The 26126-nt window shown below is 42.2% G+C and overlaps 1 protein-coding gene across 2 annotated transcripts; it reads left to right on the top strand.

Moving 5' to 3' along the window:
• Nucleotides 1–10997: 10997 nt before the first annotated feature.
• On the top strand, nt 10998–24668 carry LOC110214458 (myelin-oligodendrocyte glycoprotein-like). 2 transcript variants are annotated; one of them, XM_020995404.2, is made up of 7 exons: nt 10998–11189; nt 11706–11792; nt 12128–12469; nt 18662–18775; nt 20565–20681; nt 20965–21127; nt 24037–24668. In XM_020995404.2, the coding sequence occupies exons 2-6, from the start codon at nt 11708–11710 to the stop codon at nt 21093–21095; spliced, it is 789 nt and encodes a 262-aa protein (XP_020851063.1). In that variant the 5' UTR covers nt 10998–11189; nt 11706–11707; the 3' UTR covers nt 21096–21127; nt 24037–24668. The 2 variants fall into 2 exon arrangements, with proteins under 2 accessions (XP_020851063.1, XP_020851064.1); XM_020995405.2 differs by lacking the exon at nt 18662–18775.
• The last annotated feature ends 1458 nt before the right edge of the window (nt 24669–26126 follow it).

Below are 26126 nucleotides of genomic sequence, written 5' to 3'. Positions count from 1 at the left end.
ATTTCCCTCCCACCAGATCCTGGCTTTGCCTCTGGGACCTGGACCCTGAGAAGTGAATTTTCACCATTTCTTGCCTGAAACCAAGCCTCCACACCACTTCCTGGCCATTTTCAAATAATGCCTTACTGAACCTAGGTCTTGTATAACTATGATTTATTTGCTGACCCAGCAGTCTGTGCACTGACATTTCCCCCTATATTCCTCACTCTATTATAATACCATGTTATGTGTTTTTGTCTGCCATTGGAATGCATGCTCCTTGAGGGCAGGGACTGTCTTACTCATTTTTATTTGTATCACAGTGCCTGGAACATTGTAAGGGCTTAATAAATGTTTTATCATTCATCAATTTGTAACCCCAAAAAGCAGCTACAGGTTTTTCCGGAACTGGCCTGGCATTAAAAGATGGGCAACTGAATCTCCTGGGGGTAAGAGTCCCAAATTAAAGAGAAAATTTCTTTGAGGCCACAGAAACTGGTGGCATTGGGGTGAGACCCGTCCTAATCGGAAACGAAAGAGAAGCAGTGCCATGGAAAGAGTGGAAGATTTGGGATTAGAAGTCGGAGTTCCAAAACCGAAAGCTTAGTCGAGTCTCTTAACTTCTCTCAGCCTCAGTTTCCTCATTTGCAAAATGAGGGGGTTGGACTAGATGTCTCTAGGGTTCCTAAAAATCACCTCTTACTTTATGATCTTAGATGACAAAAACGCATAGCTGACAATTAAGTGTGGTGAGAGCGACACCTAGTGGCAATATGTTGCCATAAGCTCTGATATCATTTTTATTCCCTTTAACTTCTGAAGCTGAGCCCTTTATGCCAGGTGGGACATTAGGATTGAACATGGGAGTGCTTATGTGGCAGCTAAGTGCACTGTGATTACAACCCTTCCCATAAGTTTTAACAATTGATGTGGGTGGGGGTTGGTTTTGGGAGTTTTTTGTTTGTTTTATGGTTTCTGAGATTTTTAAATGCAGAGAGAAGCCTCTGTATTTTGGTAATGAGCTGGGGGGGCCAAGGCATCAGATATCTGATAGGCATTTATGAAATATATTCAACAAACAATTTTTATGCATTTACTATGTGTAAAAGACTACGCTGGAGGATCAGCTATTCCTCTAGTCTGTAAAGAGGTTCTTGGACAGAGAGATTAGTATGACCTACATCCCTGAAGGATCCACTGGTCTCCAGAGACTGACAGGTCAGGGGGATAAGATCTCAGCTCCACAACATCCGATTGCTATATGAATAGTGCTTTATGTTTTGCAAAAAGCTTTTTATACATCATCCTGTGTAAGCCTCAAGAGAACTCTGAAGGTGCTACTACTGATATTATTCCCATTACACAGAAGAAGAAACTAAGGTTGAACAAGGTTACATAGTCTGCCTAGGCTCACACAATGGCAGTAATCCTCCTCCCCAGGGCCACACTGAGCTGCCGCCATAGCACCCACAGTGGCTGTCTGGCATAGTGAGAATAGTCAGTGGACACACTGCTGGGTCAGCAAATAAATCATAGCTACACAAGACCTAAGTTCAATAAGGTTCACATAAGTTCATCAAGGTTTGGAAGGTAAGTCTAATTTCCATTTTCAGTTATCCATTTGTCTCTCTTTCTCTGTGTTTCTCTCTGTCCTCCTCTCAGGCCCCTGGGCCTGATAGAGCAAAGTTTTTTTCTGGCTGGTCATATAAGCATAATTCTAAGCTTTGATCAGAAACCACTATTTTGGATATGCCAGTATATGTATAGGTTCCTGATAGAATGGAAGCTTGAGGACAGCTATTATTTCAAAACTTGTGTCTTTGTATGCTCAGCTCTACAGAAGATATTTATTATTTCATTGCTAAAGGGCTAAGGACTGGGAGATGTAATCACCTAAAACATTGAAGGGATTAAAGAGGTTAGGGGTATTGAAAGGATTGGGGAGGTTGAGGTTCTGGGACTGGGGAGGTGGCAGACATCTTGCATGTCAACTACCAAGTTCATCTATGTGACCTTTCTAGGCTGTCATAGCAAATCCATCTTCACTTTGCAGTCACAGGAAAGTATAGCCTTTGGACAATGTGAAGAAGGGAGTGAGGGGAGCACTCTCTGAGAGGAAGATGGGAGAAACCAAGTGGACCAAATGAACAAGTGGGTCAAGGCCTGAGGCTGATGGGAAAGAGCAAAGTGGGGTTGGGGTCCTCAGGACCAAGAACCATCTCCAGGGTTGAACAGTTGATCACATTCAGCTGTACAAGGGGTATTGGTATCTGAGCATTTGAGTTCCTCTTTGAGTATTCTGTGTCTTCTTAGCTCTTCAAAGCCAACACAACCTAACCTCTTCCTCCCTTATCTCTGGGGACTCCTCCACCCACTCTCCTTCTCTTTAGAGGAAATCCAGGTGTACAGAGGTGATAGTGATAGGCCCCTGAGAAAATAAGCTGTTATACAAGGGGGAATCAAGTATTGCTTTCTATCTCAATCTCTTTCTGCTTCACATGAGAAAGAGCTTTCTCTAACATATCCTTTATCCTTTCCACTGTTCCTGACACCATGGCCACCACCCTGGCTTGTCCTTGTCACAATCCTTGACACCCCATCCATGTCCCAGACTCTGATCTCCTGTGTCCCTGTCACAATTATTTATATTCCCTTCTCTTGTTCATGTGACCCTTTCAGGTATGTTGGAGATCATCAGTCCCACAGGTTCCTTTCTTTCCTCTTTCCTAAGCCCCTTCCTCCACCTCTTTCCAAAGCCTACTTTGTCCTTGGGTATGAATGTTTTGCTTTTTCATCTAGCTCTCAGAAAGTCACGGGCACATGCTAAAAACTGAAGAATGAGCCTACGGAAATTTCCTCCATCTCCCAGTGACCTACGTACTTCTCTCATTCCTTTCTTAGGTTTCTCCTCATTTTCCCTTCTCCCCTTTATGGGGCCTTAATTTCTTCCTGGCTTCAGCAAGGCAATTACTCATGTGAATGAACATTTATTAAGCTCCTACTATGTGCTGTGTACTATGCTAAGTACTGGGGATAAAAAGAAAAACAAAACAAATAAACAAACAAACAAAAAAAAAACCAGTCCCTGCTCTCAAGGATCTCATAGGCTAATATGGAAAACAACATGCAAACAACTATGGACAAATCAGATGTATACAGGATAAATTTGAGAGAGTCTCAAAGTAAAGGCCCTAAGACTAAGGAGGCTGAAGATGGGATGTTAGCTAAGTCTTGAGGAAAGCCAGGAAGAACAGATAGGGATGGAGAACATTCCAAGCAAGAGGGACAGTCAGTTGGGAGTTGGGAGATGGCGTGTTATGATTAAGGAATAGCAAGGGGACATCGTTGGATCACCCAGCAGGCAGGGATGGCAGGGGTGTAAGGTATAAGAAGACTGGAAAGGTCAGGTCAGACCAGGTTGTGGAGGACTTTAAAAGACAGAGGATTTTTTATTTGATCCTGAAGGTAATAGGAAACTACTGTAGTTTAAGGAATACTGGATTCCTGCATTGGGGAAGATCAATTTGATAGATGAGTAAAGATTGGACAGGGGAGAGAAGAGATTTGGAGCAGGGAGACCAACCAGCAGAATGTTGGAATAGTCTAAGCATGAGGTGATGAGAGCCAGTGTCAGTGGATAGAAGGGGGTATGTACAAGAGAAGGTAGAATCAATAGAAATTCACCACTGATTTGCTATGGGGAATGGGAATGAAAGTCAAGGATTACACCTAAGTCATGAACTTTGTGACTGGGAAGATGGTGGTGCCCTCAACAGGAATAGAGAACTTAGGAAGAGGGGAGGGTTTGGGAGGTCTCTAGTTCCCATAGCTTTTCTTTCTGAGGTAATGTCACATTCAGCATTCTCTCCACCAAGCCACCTCTGCATACATAGCAGCACATAAAATGTTCCATGCTTGGATGAAAGCCAGGTTCCACCTGTTTGGCATTAAAGCCCTTCACATTCTGGTTCCACCTCAGCAATAATATTACTATTTCTGATTCCAACCCCTCCCTTCCTCCAGCAACTCTGGCCCTCCACTTGCCTGCCAATGTGATTTTTTAAAAAGCATAAGTCTGACTGTGTCACCACACTGCCTTTACCTCCAGGATCAACTACAAATTCCTCTACTTGGCATTTAAAGAGCATAGCCTGGCACCTTTGCTACCTTTCCAGGCCCCTCATACTTTACTCTTATCTATTTACTCTATGATCCAGTCACACTGGCCTACTTGCCTTTCCTTGAACATGGCCCTCCATCTCTCATCCCTGCCTCTGCATAGGCTGTCCCCCAAACCTGGAATGCTCTATCCCTCACTGCTACCTCTTAGTTTCCCCAGCTTCCTTTAAGACTCAGCTCAATTCCCACTTTCTCTAGGAGGCCTTTCCTTGTCTCCCTTCCCCCTGCTGCTAATGCCTTCCCCTCGAAGATTACTTTCCAGACACTCTGGATCGATCTCATAAGTTCCTGGTATTTGCATGTTGTTTCCTCCAGTAGAATGCAAGCTCCTTGGGGATGGGGTCTATTTTTGCCTTTTTTTTTTGTATCCCTAGCCTTAGCGCAGTGTCTGGTACTCAATAAACACTCAATAAATGGTTTTGGGGTGCTGACTGATCACTCAAGGCCACATTACTGAGTACCCGCTATGTGTAAGACACAGTGCTAAGTTGATACTGCAAGATGTAACAACTCCCCACTTCTATTTCCTTCGAAGCTTAAGGTTTGCAAATTGCTTTCCTCATCCAAAGCCTATGAAGTAACTTGTGCAATATGATCACCAGCTTTGGCCTTGGCTTTGTCTCCCTCTTAGGTTAATCCAATGCAATCAATAGCACTTAGCATCCTGCCTGGAACATGGTAGGCATTTAACAAATGCTTGTTGACTTGAATTGACTTATTAAGTTCCCTCTGTGTGCCAGGCACTTTGTGAGGTGCAAGAAATACAAAGACAAACCCCAAACAGTTCCTACCTTCAAGGAGCTTACTAAACCCTGTCTCAGAGCAGGGCTTGTGTCAGCAGGGATATCACTGCTCAGCCCCAGTAATTTCTACCAAGGCCTACATCTGGGTCAGGGCGGGCTATATGCATCAGAGGATCCTAGAAGGTGCTGCAGCTCTATGTTTCAGGTGAGGAGGTTGAAATTTGGAAGGCTCTGGTGTCAAACTTCCTCATTGGGCTCATCATTGTAAATTGCCTGGTACATTGTAGGTACTTAATAAATGTAGGAAAGAAGAAAGGAAGGAAGGAAGGAAGGAAGGAAGGAAGGAAGGAAGGAAGGAAGGAAGGAAGGAAGGAAGGAAGGAAGGAAGGAAGGAAGGAAGGAAGGAATTAAGTACCTACTATGTGCCAGCCACTATGCTAGACGTTTTTTACAAATATCTCATTTGATCTTCATGGCAACCCAGGATTAGAGCCAAGACTGATCACTGCATTGATCAAAGTCCTTAAAGAAATCAAAAGTTCATGGAAAACCTGTTGAACAATGGAACTATGAAAAAAAATTGTCCTAGTTGGGAAACTAAAGACCAGAAAGACAGAGATCACAATTATCTAATGCAAGATTACCATTAGCACTGCCCCAGAAAAGAAGTGGGAATTATCTTCTGCTATAGCTGTGGCCTTGAGGATGCTTGAGTAATGAAAATATGCAAAAGGAGAAGGTAGAGGCCATGTGCGTGAGGATAAATTCAAAGGAATTAGCATCAGGCAATGAAGACGGCGCCAGAAGCAGAGGTCATTCTAGACTCTCCCCACCCCCAAACAGTAAGATTGATATCATCTTCAATTAGATCATGATTGGATACAAAAATACAACCATCAAGTCACATGAGCAGAACTTTTTTCTACTACAAATGTGAGCTAGATAGTCATGAATATAACAAGTACACTCAAGCAGAGAAGCATCTCGTGGTTTGCAGAGAGCTGATGCCCAAGGACCCAGCTTTAGAAAGGTTTGAGCTTTTTAAATCAAAAATATAAGCAAAAGGACGGAGGTTAGCTGGAAAACATTAGTGTTCAGAGAAAATTAAAGAGATTTGAAACAGAAACCAAGCACCCTTGAGAAGTAGATAGAAACATCTGAACTGAGAGATCTCAACAGAAAAGGAAATTGACTAGTGAGGTAAAACAAAGGTAGACCCAAGAAATCAAGATGTTCATGTTATAAACACACAGAAACAACTAGAAATGAAAACTACCCCTAACCCTGATGTAAAAGAACTGTTTAAAGATGTTCAAAAGAAAACTGCTATATTGAAACAGCCTCTGGAGAATGGTAAAGCAAACTTGTTTCTCAATGTTGAGAACTCCTGGAAAGCATGTGATTTGATTAAAATAGGCCCTGTATAAAGAAACCAAATAACTTTGCCAAGGACTGAGGAGAACATCACTTTAGACAAAAAGAAAGGGATGAACCCAGAGGCTGTACCAGTTCTGCCTAAAATTTCATTTATAGCAAACTCTAGGGAAAAGATAAAAGCCATAAAATTTAGAAATACTGATAGCCTATACTGACTATAACATGTAAATAATAATAATAACTAGCTATATGAGCAAGTTTATATTCGGATGTAGAAAGATCATTGGGTCATAAAAAATTAGCCAACAAATCTATAACTAGGCTAAATTGTAATATTACAGGAAAAGTGATCACACATTCAGCCAGATGATGGCTCGTTGTTGAACTACATATAATGTTGCTTTGTTCTTTTTAAACAGCCGGAAGTAACTCACAGAGTGGAAGAGACTAAAGATTAGTGATAAGGATAACTGCAAGAGTGATCTATTGGAGAAGATGGGAGGAGATTAGATTAAGGTGTGTGTAGAAAGGTTACCTTGATGAAAAGAGTAACCTATTCATCAGAGGCTGGAGTAAAGGAAAAAAGAACAGAAAAGGTGGTGCTGATATCAACAAATTTTGAGATGTAGAGAAAGAAAGGAGAGAGAGAACCTGGTGAATGGTCTCCATTTTCTCATTAAAGAATGAGATGAACAGGTGTAGTGGATAGTGTCACACTAGAAATCAGGAAAGCCTGGCTTCAAATCCTACTTCTGCAACTTACTAGTTGGGTGACCATGGACAACTTACTTAACCTCTCTGAGTTTCAGTTTCCTTATCTATAGAATGGAGATTAAAATACTTCTAGTACTTACCTTTCATACTTACTGTGTGTAAAATGCTTTCTGCTTGTTAAGGCATTATGTAATTATTAACTTTTATTATGCATAACCTTATAAATGTTTGAAACCTATCTTTTACAAATCTTGGGTTACCTCCACAAAGTGGCTGCAACAGGCGTATGCCCACAATCAGAGCAAAAGACCTGACATGAAGTCTGCTCTGTCTCTTAGTGGACTTCGCATTCATTCACTTAACAAGCATTTACCAAATTGTGAGAGAATTTGAATAAGACCTGCTGACTATGGTCAAGACTGAAACATGAAGCTACTGGGCCAGCTCATCTAAAGTTTTTTGGTTGTTATTAAAGGTTTATTTATTAAAATAATCTACATTGTAGTTCTTAACTAGCTGGGCATTTTATAACACAACTATTGATATTATCGATGAAATCATGAGGATGGCTGTCATTGATATTGTAATCCATAAACTGGGAAGTCCCAAAAGTCTCCTTAATGGTTCCTGGGCCTCTTGCCATAGATTGGTGCCTCATTTCTTGAGCGATGTATGAACCACATTGAGGTTAGGTTTAATTTTTTCTGCTTTTTTCTGTCCCTGGGATTTTTTTTGGGGGGGTGGGGATTGTATGATCAGGCTAAGTCAGAAGGCGCAGCATTAATTGGGACCTGTCTATTCTTTATAATAAATTCAACCTGGTGGTTTCAAAGTTGTCAGCTTGTCTGTGTCTCCCTCCAAACAACCTTTGTTCTCATATATACATTTTTAAAACCATATGGCATGTTTTAACCCAAAGCTTAAGCCCACAGGGTTTCCTCTTACATTAGATCATGTAAAGTGGAAGTGTCATATTGTAGGCTACGCATGATTCAGACTGGAAAAAAAATGAGATACTCATAGACCACGTATTCATTGACAAAAGGAGCCTTATTAAGCAATAGCAAGCAAACGATATTTAGCAAGGATAAGGCCTTGATTCAGATGAGCCTTCCTCTGTGTTGGCCATGCTGGTATACCAGTCAAGTCTGGGGAGGAACTGCTTGCCTTCTCACAAACTAGCTTTTGTATTTGGCCCACTACAAAGCTACATCAATTGTTTGATCCTTAGCTCATTGGGCCAATTAAGTATGAAGATTGGTTTTAATATCTTTTCAGAAACAACCAGCCTAACCTTCATCAGGTAAGGCCTTCAGAGAAATTAGCCCAACCTAAGTGGCAGGGTCTTTTGAAAATATGGTTCCTACAACATTTGGCCTCCAGCTAACCATTTCCCCCACCCAAATCTAGTCAGTTTCCTCTCACCAGTCATTATGCCTCTCAGGATTTGAGGCAGCTTCCTGACTACCTCCTCACTTCTAGCCTTCTTGTTATAATTTTGCATGAGTCAATTTTTTAGTGCCAAGAGAACTGTATTTTAAGTCAGAAGACTTGGGTTCAAATCCTGATTTTGTTACTTATTACCTCTGTGACTTAAACCACTCACTTAACCATTCTTAGTCTCAGTTTCCTCACCTGAAAGGATTAGACTAGATGACCTCTAAGGTCCCTTCAAGCTCTAAATCCATGATCCTATGAGTTTCCCTGGTTGAGAAACCTCATCTTGGAGACAGATAATTTCCTTTTCTTTAAATGACCCCTGAAAGTACATGCTGATGAGCCAGAAATTTGTGTTGAGCTACCATATACTGTAGGGCACTTTTCTCCCCAGAACCCATTCTCTCCAGAAAGCCAAAATGTATCACACAGCTAGGAACAGGAGAACAGCCCTTTTTCCTTTAGAATCTGAGTCTTTGGACTTAATATCACAAATGTAGCCTATCTAAACCATTAAATAATCCCCACAGTATTTCAGTTCCTTCCAAGTTGCCATCCCCTATCCATTCCCAGTTTTTAATAAAATTATCCACCTTGTAGTCTGAACCAAAAGCATTGATCAGGATACATTCTTGGAAAACTTAGGGCCTGTGCATTTACTCTGGTCTGGCCTGGTCCAATCCTGGCCATAACAAGATGTTAATACCAGAACTCAGGTTTCCTCTAACACAGCCTCCCTCTATTACTTCCTGGACAGGAATGAGGTCACAGAGTAAGACAAAGACATTTAATTGTGCTTCTCACAAAGCTTTATGGATCCAAATTGGCTGAAGGAAGATGGACATACAGCACTAGGCAATCTACCTCCCTGAAATCTGGCAAGATCATTTATAAACTCTCTCTCCTTCCCATCATGACACAGTCCTTCCAAATTCTCTCCTCAAAATTCTCCTCTTACTCCCTCATAACCTCATAAGTAGAACAAAAGCTACTCTTAACTTTTGTTCCTTTTCCCAGGCATGCAAACTATCCCATAATTTCTTCAAGGGAAGGTTGCCTGGGAGATAGCTGTGTGTCTATATACTGCGTTGGCCAAGACCCTGGTACCCATTTCTGGGATTTGATTGAAGCAGTTTATCTTGATTGACATTCTGGCTCCAACCCGTCTTTCTAGGCCTTTGACATCCCAATGAAAGTGGCCCCCCTGCTATGCCCTTGCATACAATATTCCATGTTCCACCTCTGGATCTTTGCATAGATTTGAACACCTCTTTAAGGAAGCCTTTCACAATGCCCCTGTATTTCCAGTTGTTAACACTCTCCACACCACCACCTGGAAAGTGCTTGGTATTTGTTTGTACATGCTTTATATCCATTTATTTCTGTAGATAGACCTAAGGGACTTAAGGACAGGAACCATGTCATTTTTGCCTTCATACATCCAGAACTTAGCACATTAGCACATGGGTATGTGCTTCTACTTATCAAATCTAAACAAATTTAATTAGATTGAATTGGATTGGACCAGATTGAATTCTTTGTCATTACTTGGTGACATTGGCTATAAGAGATGAAGGAAAGGGAGGAGTCAAGGTGGGCTCATTAGCAGAGAAAAGAAGGTTGTTACAGTGACTGCAAACTCAACAGCAGCCAGCAATGTGATGAGACAACCAAAAAAGCTAACTCTTAAGACTGTATTAATAGAAACCCAGGGTGTAGAATGAGAGAAATTCCATTTCCTCTGTTTCTACCCTGTCTGATCACTTCTGAAACATGGTGTTCAATGCTGACCTTCTTTTTAAGAAGGACATTAACTCGACAAGCATAACCAAGTTGTTAAGGGTTCTCAAGAGCATGGCATACAAAGATCAGCTGAAGTAACTAGGAAATCTTTAGCCCAGAGAAGACTTATGGGGACATGGGATAGAGTTGTCATGTGGGGAGAGATTAGGCTTTTTCTGCTTGTCCCTGGAGAGCAGGACAAGGAACAAGGGCTGAAAGTTGCCAAGAGGTAGCTTTTGGCTCAATATTGGGAAGAATTTCCTCATAATTGGAGCTGTCCAAAATGTAATGTTTCCCATCACTGGGCGTCTTCAAGTGGTATCTCAGTGATGACTTGTCAGGAATGTGGCAGAAGAATTCCTCTTCAGGTATGGATTGGTTGGATCAGGAGATCTTGGGGGTACGTTTCAGCATGTGAATGCTCTAATGCTCTCAGGGAATATTTTGTCCCTTCTGTCTTCCCATTGTCTTTTATACATATCTTTGTCCATCCCCAACACCATCTCCTAACATGCACCTCCCCACTCCCAAGTCCCTCACTACACACCTCCCATAAGCTATACCATCATCCTGATCCAGTGAACTCAGTCCTAAACCTCAGGTCTTGGTCTGACTGGCAGCATAGAGAGAAGCTTTTCATAGAAGAAGTTAATTCAGTACCAAAGTCATTCTTGCTACTGGTCTCTGGATTATGTGTCTCTGCTCATGACATTGGATTAAGTTTATCAGAAGAACACAGCCCCAAGAAGAGGGGTGGGGTTTCAGGGGTGGGGATACAAGCTCCAGAGGAGAACAGAAACCATAACTGTGGCTGTAGAACCAACTTCTAGGCCCAGTGGTACCCCCAGAGACACCTTCTGCCACCAGTCCCAGGTTAGGAGTGGATTTCCTGAAGTGTGAGGACGCAGTGCATAGCTCTGCACAGGACAAGTTATAAAGATACGCAGTTACTCAGCACAGCTCATTGGAACCTATGAGGTAAGTCTAGCTTCTCTTCTTAGCTCTCTTGGCACTCCTTATTTTGCCCTGAGTCCAGCCAGGCTCTCTCCTTCTTGGGAGAAATCAATGCCCCCTTAGTCCCAGGTACCTAAGCCTCCCTGGTCCCCACATAAAAAACAAGTGATGAATCTCTGTGCTGTATTCATCCTTAGTTGAGAGATTCCTTTGGGCTAAAGCAGGCAGAACACACTTCATGAGGTCCCAGGCTTGGAGAAAGGGAAAGAGCTGAAAGGATGGAAAGGGTGAGTCCAGGGCATTTGACGCTGAGGAAAGAGTAGGAGCAAGAGCACAGAGGTGGGTCAAAATGAACCTGGAAGAAGAGGATGGGAGGACTGGCCTGGGTGGAATGGAAGGTAGATGAATCAGAGGCTTTACTTTCTAAGTCCTTCTCCCATTATCATGGGACTGCTGGCTAGAACTTCTTAGGACTCTGATGCACTGACACGCTCCCACCCAGACATAAATACTCTGTCTTTAATGTATTTTCTCCCCCAGGTATGATGGAGACTGCCAATCTTTCAGACTCCTTTCTCTCCAGCTTGCTCATCTTCCTCTTCCTTGAGACTTACACGTTGGCATCAGGTAGGAGTATTTACTTCTGTCTGGCTCTCTGGATTTATCAGGTTAGTTCTGAAGGATAAACCTAGAGAGATTTTGCCCTCCCATCTCACTCCTATTACTTTCCAAGTCATTCCCTCATTAATCACCAACCCTTCCAGTTTCTCTTCTCTCCTTCCTGAAGTCTTCTCAATATCCTCGTCATCCTGTCCCTTCTTCCTTGATTCCCTCCATGGGCTCTGTCCCTTCATCCATCCAGATGCTTTCCTCTCTCCCATTATAGGTTCCCCACTCTTCCTCCAACTTGGTGCATTTTTCCTCTCTGAACACCTCTCTCTTCTTCCTTTCTTCTTCAACAGAGCAGTTCTCAGTGATTGGACCTAAAGAACCCATCCAGGCCCAGGTAGGGGGAGAAGCAGCCCTACCATGTCACCTTTCTCCCCAGGAGAGTGCTCAGCACATGAAAGTAATTTGGTCTCGATCACTACAAATTGTGCACCACTATGAAGATGGGGAGGATAAGTTTAAAGATCAAAGTCCTGATTACCAAGGGAGGACAGAGCTGGTGAGAAATGGCATCACTAGTGGAAATATTACCCTGAGGATATGGAACATTAGAGCCCCAGATGAAGGATGGTATAAATGTCATTTTTACAATGGTTCTCATCGAGAAGAAGCTGATGTGGAGTTATGTGTCTCAGGTGAGGAGCTAGGAGTGTAGTTCTGGAAATTTGGAGCACCTATATGAAGGATTGGGAGAATGTTTTTCCAATCTGAGTCATGACAACTTGGGGCTGGTGGCCAGAGGAGGTAGTAGAGTCCCTACTTGGGGGGTTTGAAACACAGAAACCATGGTAGGAAATTGAAAACAGCCTTGCAAGACTGGTTGCCAGAGATAAAGAAAAAGGAGAAAGGAAATGAGCAGGGGAAAATGAAAGAGGAGAGAGGGGACATCGGTGGCCAAAGAAAGAAAGCAGGGAAAGAGGATGTAGAGGAAGAATCCTTATCTTTCCATCTTCTCATAATACTGGTATGTGATACTTGGTCACAAGCTTTACTAATAACTTAGGTAAACTATATCCACCTCATTTCCCTGCTAGTTTAGTAATCCTATCAACAAAGGAAATGAGGTTGGGTTGGCATTATTTGTTCTCAATGAAGTCATGTTCTCACTGAAGCTCTTTATAATCATTTCTTCCTTTTCTAAATGTTCACCAATCAACCCTTTCATTTTTTAAAAATTTTCCCAACAAAATCAAGTTCATTAACCTATAATTTTCGGACTCTTCTGTGTTTTGAAAATCAGATACTTGTCCATCTCTAATCTTGTGGTGCACTCTCTTCCTTTTCCTGTGATCTTTCAAATGTCACTGGATATTAATTTTTGTGAGTTGTATCTGCCAGTTCTTTCAGGACATGAGGATATAGTTCTTCTGGGCCAAGTGATTTGAATGCACAAGGTGCTCTCTTACTATCACCTTACTTCACTCCTGTCTCTCTTTCCTTTAATAGACAGCTGTAAGGGAAACATAACCCATGACCCTTTTGCCTTAGTTTGTTGTCCAAGATGATAATTTTTGGCAATACTTTTTAGGTTCCTTATGGTTGGGTTATTTGTGCTCAATTCACAAGTCAAAAGAAATGACCAGTTGCCATCCATTTTGATAAGTTGAAGGAAGTTCTCTGTTCTGTCTTGGATGTGTGTGTGTGTGTGTGTGTGTGTGTGTGTGTGTGTGTTCTTCTCTTTGAGAAGAACCTCAGGGGCAGCGAGGTGGCGCAGTGGATAGAGCACCAGCCCTGGATTCAGGAGGACCTGAGTTCAAATCTGGCCTCAGACACATAACACTTACTAGCTGTGTGAGCCTGGGAAAGTCACTTAACCCCATTGCCTAGCCAAAAAAGAAAAGAAATGAAATGAAATGAAATGAAATGAAATGAAATGAAATGAAATGAAATGAAATGAAATGAAAAAAAATAAAATGAAATGAAAAGAAAGGAACCTCAAATCTGTATTTGAGCAGTCATTGTATAATTGTCCTCTTCCTTCCCTTTCTCTTCTGTGTTACCCTCTTCCATTCCCCATTGTCCTGATGAAAGGTCTGGAATTCTCTCACCTAGGGAACTCTGTACCTCCCTCCCGGACAGTGAGCCAAGTTTGATACCAATGGAAGAGGCCAAAGAGCTCTAGATTGATTATAAGCAATGGTTTAATCAATTGGGTTGCTTACATTGGGGTCCAGTATGATGGATCCCTGCCAAGAGTTCAGATAATCTGCAGTCTAGGGCAGTGGCCAGACCAATGGTGGATACTTGCAAAGATCCCAGGAAAGCCCAGTGGTAATTACAGAAAACAGACAAAGGGACAAGGAGCGATAGAGTACATTGCTACTGATTGGTGGATATTTTGGTGTTTCTGCTTGGTAATGATCTCATTTCAGAGCATGGGTGTTGTGCCAATGTTATTGAGTGAATACCCAACACAGAGTTTGTGTATTCATCACAAATTGGTCACTGTAGCCCTATTATGGCTGTTACTGGACACATGTGAGTTATGCTTCAGCACCTAAATTATGATTTTAACACATCACCAGGTCTGGGCTTCCACCTTTCCAGAGTTTAAGTTATTGGCTTTTCACTTCTTACTATTCATTATGGTTTTTCCCTAATCAGGACCCCACAATCTCCCCTCCATACCAGATCCATTTTTCTTTTACAACAGATTTCCATATGGTGTATCCATTAATCCCTTCAATATAGAGGCAGTTGGTGGTACAATAGATATAGCACTAGGCTTGGAGTCAGAAAGACTTGAATTCAAATCTGGCCTCAGACACTTAATGGCTGTGCTAAGCTATGAAAGTCACTTAACCTCTGCTTTCATAAGGTTCTTCAACTGTAAAGTGGGAGTGTTGTTCAGTCATTTTCAATGATGTCTGATTCTTCATGATCCCAACTTGGCTTTTCTTGGCAAGGATACTGGAGTGGTTTGCCATTTCCTTCTCCAACTCATTTTATAGATGAGGAAACTGAGGCACATAGGGTTGAGTGACTTGCTGAGGTTCATACAGCTAACAAGTGTCTGAGGCTGGATTTGAATTCAAATTATCCTGACTCCAGGCCCAGTGCTCTATCCACTGCACCACCTACCTGCCCATGTAAGTAATATAACCCATCAAAAAACTTGGTAGATAAGTCTTAGAGAATCTCCTGAGGCTTGGAGTGGTTAAATGACTTTTCTACGGTCACATGGCTTAGTGTCAGAGACAGAATTTGAACACTGGTCTTCCTGGCTTCAAGTCTGGCATTCTAGCATTAAGGGATGCTACTTATTTTCATGGGAGTCTTTCTTCATACTATACAACACTACTACATCACCCCCTTTGGTCTAATCTGTTCTTTTTTTATCTATCTTTTCAATCACTGTATTCCAATCATGGGTTACATCCTGTTGGATGTTAGAAATACCTATGCAGGTATATTTATCTCCTTGCATTAAATTCTCTAGTTATTGTACTAGACTAATTGGTGTCAAGATATCTGAAGCTAACCCACATTTAAAAAAAGAACTATGGACTTTGATTGCAGATCGAAAAATACTATTTGCTCTTTTTTTCTTCTTTTTTTTTTTGTTTCCTCTTCCTTGTGGTTCCTTCTACTGGTTCTAATTCTTCCTTACAGCATGACTAATGTGAAAATAAGTTTAATAGGAATATAGATAGATAGATAGATAGATAGATAGATAGATAGATAGATAGATAGATAGCCTACATCAGATTGTGTACTGTCTTAGGGAGAGAGGAGGGGATGTAGGGGGAGATAGGGGGAGAAAAATTTTAAACTCAAAAGCTTATGGAAGTGATTGTTGATAATTCAAAATAAACTAATTTTAATTAATTTAATTAATTAAGTTTAAAAAAATATATCTGAAGCTATGAACTTTATTGTTGTTCTTGTTCTTGAATAACGTAGCCTATGCATCAGAAGGAATCTCCACTACTATTTCTCATGGAACACCATGCTTGCCATTCTCCTCTGGTATCCACTGTAACAGTTCTATGGAGACAGTACAGGCTCTCTCTCTATCCATTTTCAGTTTAACACTCTCTTCATAGATACATAGATATGTAGACAGATATAGATAGATAGATAGATAGATAGATAGATAGATAGATAGATAGATAGACAGATAGATGGATGGATGCAGTAAAATATATTCTTCTTAGTTCTTGATAGATGTACTCCATTACTCACCACAGGTCTATAATTTCTACATCATTACTTGTTGTTCAGAAAGCCAGGTCCCATTCACAGTTTTCTCAGACACAACTTGGGAAGCTCAAAGCTGATTTTCTCTTCTGAACCTCACCACTTTAATTTAATGAGGAATGAAAATACCACCAGTGTCCCTAAAATTTCTCATCTAGAACTCTATCATTCATGGAAATCTAAGTGCCTTTTGGTGGTATAATTTGGATCCACGTGAATCACCAGTGGTGAGCAGTAGTTATGGGTTTGCCAATTCTCAGGTCCTCCATCATATCATGGACACACTCCAAGAAGACAGTAGACTTCTCTATCAATCATTTAGATTGGGACCCCTCAGCAAGTAACCTCCAACCAATACTACCTGTCTGTGCTTTCTCTGATGAGGTCTAGATGACTGTCACCAGGGGAGCATCCTTGGACCCTCAACAACATTCCATGGATCACAAGAAATTGCTTCCTCCTCAAAGGGATTAGCCCCACATTCCATAGAAAGAATTTTATATGCATTACCTTGGTCTGAGTGCTTAATAATCCGCTTCCTTATGATACATTCTTTACATTCCAACCTCTTTCCATAGTTTGTGATTCCCTTCGCCTTCTTAGGAATGTTTTTCCTACTTTTTCTCCCATTAAAGCATTTCCATTCTTTCAAGGGACTCTTCATGCTGCCTGAAAAGCTAGAGAGTAGAGGGGCTACCTTCAGCCCTTTGTCCTACTCTAGAAGGAAGAAAAGCCCTTACTTCTATTCATGCAGTGAGTGATTAGTTGGCTCTTTGAGAGAGGCAGTCTTTTCCTTACAAATTACAGCAACTTTCCCAAAAGAATGCAGAAACTAAAACCCTCAGTTCTTTGTTGCTCTTACTACTGTCTCTCCTGAGTTTTCTCAAATATTCTCCATACCCAGGGCTGCTAAGCAGACTTATTTCTTTACCCCATTTAGCTGCTATTTACCAAGGTGAGTTCAATTTGTAATTAGCATATTGCTGCCAAAGCCCTACTGAAAACAGAAACTGTCCTCAGCTGTTCTCTGTGAGAAGGTCTTATGCAGAAATCCAACTTCTGATCACCTCTTGCCTCTTCCTTCCTCCTTTCTCCTATCCTCATCTCTTGGTTCTTTGCTCTGCCATTGCAGTCTGGCCAAAAGCCTAAGATGTCACCTGTGAGCCATTTTATATCACTTTCCTGCCTTTTTTTGCCTATCTGATGCTGTTTTGCCAGGTGCCCTTAGCTTCTATTAGTCATTTGGTCTAGGCCTATACTTGGGCTGATAATGTGGGCCAGACCCTCTTGGGATGGGGGTGTATATGACACAAGTTATATTTTAGCATCATGGAACCTCAGAGCTATAAAGGACCTCAGAGGTCATCTAGTCTAATTTACACTTTGAATAAGAATTCCCTCCATAGAATCACCAACAAGTGGTCATGTAATCTCTCCTAAAAGCCTCCACAGAAGTAGGAGAGTAGAGAATATTTGATCCTCTGATGACGTGGTCTCCAAAACCCTCCAAAACCTTGGCCCTAGTCTAGCTTTTCAATGCCTTTTGTGGCAAAGGGATGGGGGGGAGAATTGGAATGGAATCAGAGAGCCATGTACGCCATTTACAATCTTGTGTGACCATGGATAAGACATCATCTCCCTGAACCTTAATAATAATAATATATGTCCTATTGATCTCAAAGTGTTGTTATGAGGAAAGTGTTTTGTAAATTATAAAGCACTTTTCAGATGCCTTTTAATAGTATTATTGTCATTCCCAGAACCAAACACCACATCCAAATGTGTTACAATCACAGGACATGATGGTGAGACTACTACATTCTTCATTCTGGAAAATATCTTTTTTTATTACTGAAATACTCATCTCTCTGTGTTTCCCCCAATAATGAAAATTGCAACCAATACAGTAGTCTGTATACTATCTCTTCTATTCCCTGATCCATCTGGCCAACATAAACTTCTCTGTTCTATGCCTTGTCTGATCAGTGTTTATGGCCAGAGCCTCAATGAACAGGATTATTTCTATTATTAGGCCTTCATCTTGGATGATTTTGGTCTATGAAGGAGAGACACTTTGTTGGAAGAGAAACTTAAAACTGTGTTTTGCTCTACCAAATTAAATGCTTTTCAAATCAACTAACAGAAAGCCCATATTCTCTACATCTTTTAGTAATTTGAACAACTATAAAGATATGATCCATTATTGGCTTAAAGTCTTCCTGTTCTCTACTAATGCCCTCATCAAGGGTGCCCCTGAACTATGTGTACATGAAGTCCATAAATATTGTGTATAGATGGGAAAGTAGGCTGAGAAAAGGAAGAGAGCTGTAGGATAATGACAATCAGGGATAGTAGTGGTGAGAGTGAGAGTTTTTGAAAGGTTGGGGAGGCTTGTATTTGTAGGCAGGAGAGAAGGAACCAGTAGAGAAGGCATAATTGTAGATTCTTTCTCTGCCTGGCAAATCAAGCAGACAGAGAGATTTTTAGGCTATTTTTGCCCCATTTTATGGCAATGGAATTACTTTCTGTATGAAATTATTGTAACCTCTCTATTAGTGTAGTCTAATGGGCTGTCATGCAGCAGAAAGCTAATGTTACAAGGTAATGATTGAACCATTACCTCTTAGGTGAGGGAGCCGAGCAAGAGGTGAAACCTTGGTTGGCCATCTTTGCTGAGATCATTATTGCAGAGAGAGTTCTGTCATTTGTCTTTTCTGTGGTTTTCATCCTACGAGACAGAGGTAACTATAAGAGGGAGCTGAGGGCAGGGGTTTACTCTCCAACATGCTTGAGCAGGTCTGAGCAAGAAAGGTGAAAAAGGAGATGAGAAGTCAGAGTCCTGGTTTCTCATCCATCCTTCAACAACTGATTACTGGTCCCAGAACAATTCCAACCACTTTCCTGGAGTCCCCTAAAACACTCCCTCTAGATCTCTGACGTAAGATTACTCCACCCAACACATCCTTCCTCTCAAGGTCACTATTCTACCCCACCCCCTGCTTCCCCTTCTCCACATATATACAGTACCTGATCAGCAGAGGGGCCCTGAGAGGTTTAAGAATTCCTATTCATCCCTAGGTCTTCATCGTAAGGTCACAGAATTACAGAATTTCAGTACAGCAGCAATCTAGTGCAACCCATATGCAAAACAAAGTACCTCTATAACTTACACAAGTGATCCACCATCCAGACCTCGAAGGAGGGGGAACTCACTACTTCTCAAGGCAATCCATTCCATGGTTGGGTAGCTTTCATTATTACGACAAAACTAATTTTTTTTTCAATTTCCATGCATTATTTTGGTTCTGCCTTCTGGGGCAAAACAGAACAAATCTAACCTCTCTTTTACAGAATAACCCTCCAAAAACTTGAAGACCACTCATATGCCCCCCTGAATCTTCTCTTCTCCAGGCTAAACATGCCCATTTCCTTTATCTGATCCTTATATGGCAAGACTCAAGGTCCTTCACCAGCCTGGATGCCCTCCTCTGGACACTCATCAGATTATCAGCATCCTTCTTAGACTGCAGTGCCTAGACTGAGCATTATTACAGAAAAGGGCTGGTGGAGGCAGAGTACAGGAACACAATTCTCTCCATGGTCCTGAACGCAGTCTCTTATGCAGCCCAAAATCTAACTGGTGTCTTCAGCTGCCACATCACACTGCTTACTCATATTAAGTTTGCTGTCCACTAAAAACCCTAGGTCTTTTTTCAGATGAACTGCTATCCAGCCTGAATCCTGTTCTAGCCTAGACTTTCCCCCCATTATTCCCCTTCATGCATTAAACAGTCCAGCCACACGAGAATGTGTTCTAAACTCACCATGCTATTCCTCACTACCACGTCTTTACACAGGCATTGCCCATGTATAGAATGCACTCCTTACTCATTGCTTCATTTGCAAATCCTTAACTTTCTTCAGAGCTCAATCACTTTTATTGAACCAGTGTGGATGAAGTCCCAAGTATATGTTTCTACTGTGTCCTGGGATAGAGTGATAGAAGATCTCTGTCCCTTTCTTCAACCTCAATCTGCACAGGAAAGGAGGGAGAACATTGCAGACATGGGGGACAGCCTGTGTAAAACCATACAGATGGGAGGTATAAGAAACACGGGATAGGCCAGTATGGCTAGGTGATAGAGTAAGTAAATGAAGGTCAAGAAGGTCAAGAGGATGAAAATGTAGGATAGGCCAAGGTTGAGAAGAGCTTTAACTGTCAAATAAAGTAATTTACTGAGTAGTGGGGGGACATAGACCTTTACTTTAAGAAAATCACCTTGGCAACTCTGTAGAGGTTGGATTAGAGTGTGGTATGATTTGAGAGGAGAACAATTAGGCAATTGTGGAATTATATCCAAAATATGTAAGAAAAAATACAAGGTAATTCAAGGGAGGGGCACTGCAAACTTGGAGTGGGGAAGAACATAAAGAGGAAAAGTTTTTCCTTAACTGATGGGGAGGAGAGGTATGGAGGAGAATAATGGAGGCCAGAGTGGTTACTCTCTCACCCCTTGGGGCTTCTTTCAGAAAACATTGTCCAAATCCTTCCCTGGCCATGGGAGGCAAATGGGATCCTGGCTGTGAGGTCAGCATTTGAAATTGGCCTCACTATTTGTCATCTGTGGATGTTGCACACATGTGGAGGTAAAGGGCTGGGGGGAGATGGGAAGGTGTTTTGGGGAGGAGAACAAGATGAAATTAGAGCCCAAGGCTCCCCAGTTCCTATGCAACCCTGATCCTTTATCTTTCCCCTAATCACTCCACTCCCATGTTGCCCTGACTTAGAATGCCCTGTACAGACCTGCCTTAGGTGTGTGCTTATCAAGCAGGCTGAGGCCTACCAGATCTATCATGGAAGCTGAAATCAATGACCCAGACCTGCCCAGGACAGGGCTCCAGCTGATGCATCTTGGGGTTTGACCCCCAGGACTTGTTTACAGAGAGAAGTTTGACTGGATGGACCAGCTCCTTTGGATAATCTTCCTGGTCTATGTTAATCTCTCCGTCATTAAACTTGGGATTGGACTATATGTCATCTGCCCTTTTCAGAATGTATGACCACTCCTTCCTGTTCCTGGGCCACTGAAAAGGTAATGTGACCCTGAGAGAGTATGCTGCTCTCTCCCTCTCTTTCACCCATCTCTCCTCTTTCCTTTCCTCTCTCTCACTTGTTCTCCCTCTAATTTCCCTGACTTCTTTCCCTTTGTCTCTCCTCTAGAATTCTCTCCTCTTTCTGCTTCTGTCATGTTTGTTTTTTTCTCTCTGTATCTTTCTGCATATCTGTCTCTTTCTCTGTGTGTGTGTCTGTCTCTGTCTCTCTGTCTTTCTGCCTTTTTCTCTCTTTGTCTTTGTCTCTGTCTCTCTGTCTGCTTATCTCTCTCTATTTCTTTCTCTCTGTCCTCCTCTTCTCTCTCTCTCTCTCCTCTCTCTCTCTCTCTCTCTCTCTCTCTCTCTCCTCTCTCTCTCTCTCCCTTCTCTCTCTCTCCTCTTCTCTCTCTATGTCTCTGTCTCTTCTCATTCTTTGTCTCTGTCTGTCTTTCTCTCTCTATCTCTCCCCTCTCACTTTTCCCCCTTTCCCACTCTTCCCCCAAGCCATAAGCATCCTTTCCTAATTGGTCTCCAGGGAAAGCCAAAACAGATCTGATATCCTGCCCCTAAAAATGTTTCCTTCTGTAGGGGAGAAATGTGTCTTAGACAGAAAACCTGTGTCTCTGAAACTTGGCTCCGATATTTACTGATTATGTGACCTCAAGCAAGTTTCTCATCCATCAAATAATCAACAAGTATTTATTAATCTCGTATTACTGCCCAGCACTGTGCTTAGTCAAAATATAGGCCAAAATAATAGTAGTGAACAGACAGTGCAGATGATCACCAGAGGGAAGGCACAAACCGTAAGGAGGATTCAGAAAGGTTTCTTTTGTTATGAGTCCTGACACCAGGAAATCTGGTGCAATAGAAAGAAAATTAGCTAAAACAAAACTTATCAATTACAAAGGAGTAGGAGAAGGCCCTGCAGACCCGGTTTCCTGGCTAGTGCTTTAGTATCTCACACCCGTTCTGGATTCCCTAGCCTCTGATGTACTTAGAACCCTTAGAACCCACATTCCTAATCAATCAATGGTTGTATTCCCTCCCTGTGTTCTGGGCAACCTTGGTGATTAAGAGCTGTATGAAATGTGACTCACTCTCAGGTAACTTGCGGTTGTCTTGGTGAGACAAGATAAACAAATAACATTGTGCCCTTCCACTGCTCTGAGAACAATCTGTGACCCCCGCTGCCTCCAGTATAGAATCCAAATTCCATAGACTAGTATTCAAGGCCCTCCAAAATCCAGTCCCAATATGCTTTATTTCCAATTGTCCCCATTCACATACTCCATGCTTCAGCTAAACTGGTGTGCTCACTGTGCTCTGAATGTGTACCATTGAGTTCAGTCTCCAAGCCTTTGCTCTCCCTGTTCTCCCTGACTTGAAAATACCCCCACTTTTCCTCCTCACTTCTCCAGATCTTATCTATCCGTCAAGGTTCAGCCCCCAAACCAACATCCTCAAAATCACACAGATCTTCAGAGAGCCTTCTGTCCTCTGATCTCCTTTGCCCTTAATTGTATAGACCTCTCACTAGACCCTTATCACCTGTGTTCTTCTTCTTTCTATACATTTCTGTTGTGTTCCCCCAGATAGACTGCGTTCCCTGAGGGCAATGACAACCTCTAACTCATTGCTTTCTCACCCTCCTAGTCCAGGATAGGTCTCACAAGTCTTTCAGCCTCAGTATGTGCACAGAAATGATTAAAGAGAGGTAAGGGTACTTGTGTAACAGTCCCTTTGGGGTACAACATCCAACTTGCATGCACCCTCTGAGATTGAGTCTCCTGAAGCTGGGCCTCAGATTCTAGGGGTGAGCCTTCCTTAATGTGCTTACCACTGATAATCAGTCAGTTCATTTAATTAGTTTTAAGCAAAGGTATTTACTAACATGTAATGGTTGGTATAAAATATTCCATTCCAAAAAACATGGGGCAAAATCTCCAACAAATACATGAAGTTTCCATGGCAAAGGTGAGTTCAAAATTACAGTGCATTGCTATAGAGGCACGCATGTAGAATACACATGTGGCATAGGGTAACTTACACTTCCAGGTATGAAAATCCTTTCTTTTTTCTCCTTACCTTCTTTCTTTCTTTTTTCTTTTCTTCTTTCTCTCATGACTTCTTTCTTTTCTCCTTTCTTTCTTTCTTCCTTCCTTCCTTTCTCTTTTTTTTTCTTTGTAAAGTACTCTCATAGCCAAGATGCAGCTCTCTGCTGGGAAGGCTGTACAGATGAATTCCCCTAATTTATTTTTTGAACCCATCTTCACTGCTACATTATGCTTCAAGCTGCTTCTTCCCTCAGGTACCCTTTCTGTATCCACATCTGTCCTCAGGACAGGGGGATATCTTTGCTCCCAGATGCATTTATTGTCTCCTACTGGTCCAGTAGATCCAATGACTTGGTTGTTGGTTGGAGGGGATGGAGGAGAAAAATCCCCTTCTCCCACATCCTCACAGGCTCCTCCCCAACAAAGCCTGGACCTGAATGGCTTGCTGTTTTCCTACAGAGGCTCAAGGAGTGTGACTGATTCTCTCAGCCAGTCACAAGAGACTTCCTGTGTGATATCACTTTCTTTCATCCAATGGCCAATCCCCATAGTCCTGTGAAATTGCTGAAGGACTTATTCAAACATTGTAGGGTTATAGTAAAATTTAACTTTGATTGCATTTTGGGCTCATTGATGGATTGGGCTCATAGCTGATGGATTCTGTGCCTATATCAGCTGAGGAAGGGAAGGAAAGCTCCTTGCCTTGCCTAGTAACCAATAAGGATAGCAATAGGAAGGGAAACCCTAGTAACTAAACAAAACATCTCTCCATGCTTTTGCTGAAGACAGCATGCTGGAGCTGGGGGACTGGGAGGCTGATTCCAATGTATGTCTGGTCTTATGTTTTCCCCTAGGTGGATGAGGCATATGCTGCAGAATCATAAATGTGCTGACTTTACCACTGAAGTGTGACTCTGATGGGCACTCAAAGCACTTTTTCCTGATTAGCCCTCTGCTTTGGGTCACAAGAGGAATCCTTGAGTTACAGAAGAGATTCTTTATCATCCTTACTCATCTCCTGTGGAGAGTGAACCTGAGGAAGTTTGCCCTCCAGTGTGTGTCCATGCCTCAAGTCTCTTCCCACTCAAATCTGTCTTCATGCAGCTTTGAAAATGTTCTTCCTAAAATTCAGTGGCCAATGACATTGGCCTTCTGGCTGTTTGTCACAAAAAATACTCTCTCTCCCAACTCTCTTGGTCTCCCATACCTGGAGTGATCCACCTCCTCACCTCCATGTCCCAGCTTCCCTGACTTTCTTCCAGCCACAGCCCAAAATTCACTTTCTGTCATTCCTGGTCCTTCCACCCATCACCCAACTCCTAATGTTTTCCCTCTGAGATTACCCTGTACATATCTTGTATGTTGTCTCCCCCATTAAAATGTGAGCTCCTTGAGGACAGGGTCCATATTTTTTTTCTTTTCTTTGTATCCCTAGTGTGTAGCATAGTGCCTGGCACAAGTGGGTGCTTAACAAATACTTGTGGATTAGACTTGGCTTCTTCCTACATTTCTTGTCTTCTTAATATTGTATTCCTCTACCCCTTGCACTCTATAATCTGGCTGTAGTAGCCTGGTCTTCCAAACTCCAATCTCAGTGCTCTCTCAGAAGCAGCTGCTGCTGCAGTACATAAAGTGGTGGGCCTGGAGTCACAAGATTTGAGTTCAAATCTGGCCTCAGACACTTACTAGCTATGTGGCCTTGGGTGAGTTACTTAACCCTGTTTGCCTCAGCTCCCTCATTTGTAAAATGAGCTGGAGAAGGAAATGGCAAACCACTCCAGTATCTTTGCCAAGAAAACCCCAAATGGGGTCGTAAAGAGTCAGACAGGACTGAAAGGATTGAACAACAGCAACAAAAATGGGGACGATGATGGCTACCACCTCAAAGGGTTGTTGTGAGACTCAAATGAGATGATTTGTAAAAAGTGCTTAGCACAGGGCCTAGCACATAGTAGGCACTATATATACATACATATGCATATACATATATACGCTTACTACCTTCCCACTGCCCTTCCCACTGTGCTACCTAGTTCATTAACATAGGCTATTGCAGCAACATTAGCCTTGCCCTTTGTCCCCATCACCTTTCAGAGAAAAGTCAGCCCTTACTCAGGCTCATCACTTACCTGAACATTGAACATTTGAAACAACACACCAAACATTTATTAAGTGCCTACCATATAATCCTCCTATATCTAGTCCAATCCATTACCAAACAAAAACTCATTCTACAACATCACTGAAAAGTGCCCACCAAACCTCCACATGCAGACTCCTGGTAAAGAAGAACTTTACTTTTTGCTTCCTGAGGTAGCCCAATCCACTTTCAGAGAGTTTTCAAGGTGAGGAAGACTTCTGGTGGAGGCCAGCTCCAAGTCTGGAAGGTCTGAGGCCAGCCACTTTCGATGGGAGAGAGAAAATTTAGAACAAAGGATTTGAGGAGGGAGTAATAGATACCTAGTGACTCTGTCCAGGCTTTTGTTCAGGCCTTCTCCTCCTTATTCATTCACTTGGCAGACCCTGAGGATTGGGGGCCTAAGGAAAGCCATGGTGCCTCAGAGAAGCCCCTTTGCAGGTATGTTAGAATGTGTCCCCCCAAAATGGCTTGAGGAAAAACACTGCTAAGATGTAAGTGTCCAGAAGAAAGCAACTAAAATGGTGTGCAGCCTTGAATGTATGATGTAGAAGGATAGGTTGTAGGAATCAAACATGTTTAGCCTAGAGCAAAGAAGACTCAAGGGAGACAGGATTAAGGGTTGTCTTTGGAGGAGAGATTAGACCAGTTCTGTTTGACTCAGGGAGGGGAGAGAACCAGGAGTAATGAGACCAGTTTAGTCTTCATATAAGGAAAAACTTCCTAACAATGAAAAGCTGTCCAAAAGTGAGATGGGCTAATTCAAAAGGCAACAGGGCTCCCTTCCTTGGAGCTGTTCAAGCAGAG

Source organism: Phascolarctos cinereus, unplaced genomic scaffold (genome assembly GCF_003287225.1).
Source record: "Phascolarctos cinereus isolate Bilbo 61053 unplaced genomic scaffold, phaCin_HiC Scaffold_4;HRSCAF=312, whole genome shotgun sequence".
NCBI lineage: Eukaryota > Metazoa > Chordata > Mammalia > Diprotodontia > Phascolarctidae > Phascolarctos > Phascolarctos cinereus.
The sequence above is the reverse complement of the archived record's forward strand: the minus strand, read 5'-3'. Positions and strand labels throughout refer to the sequence as shown.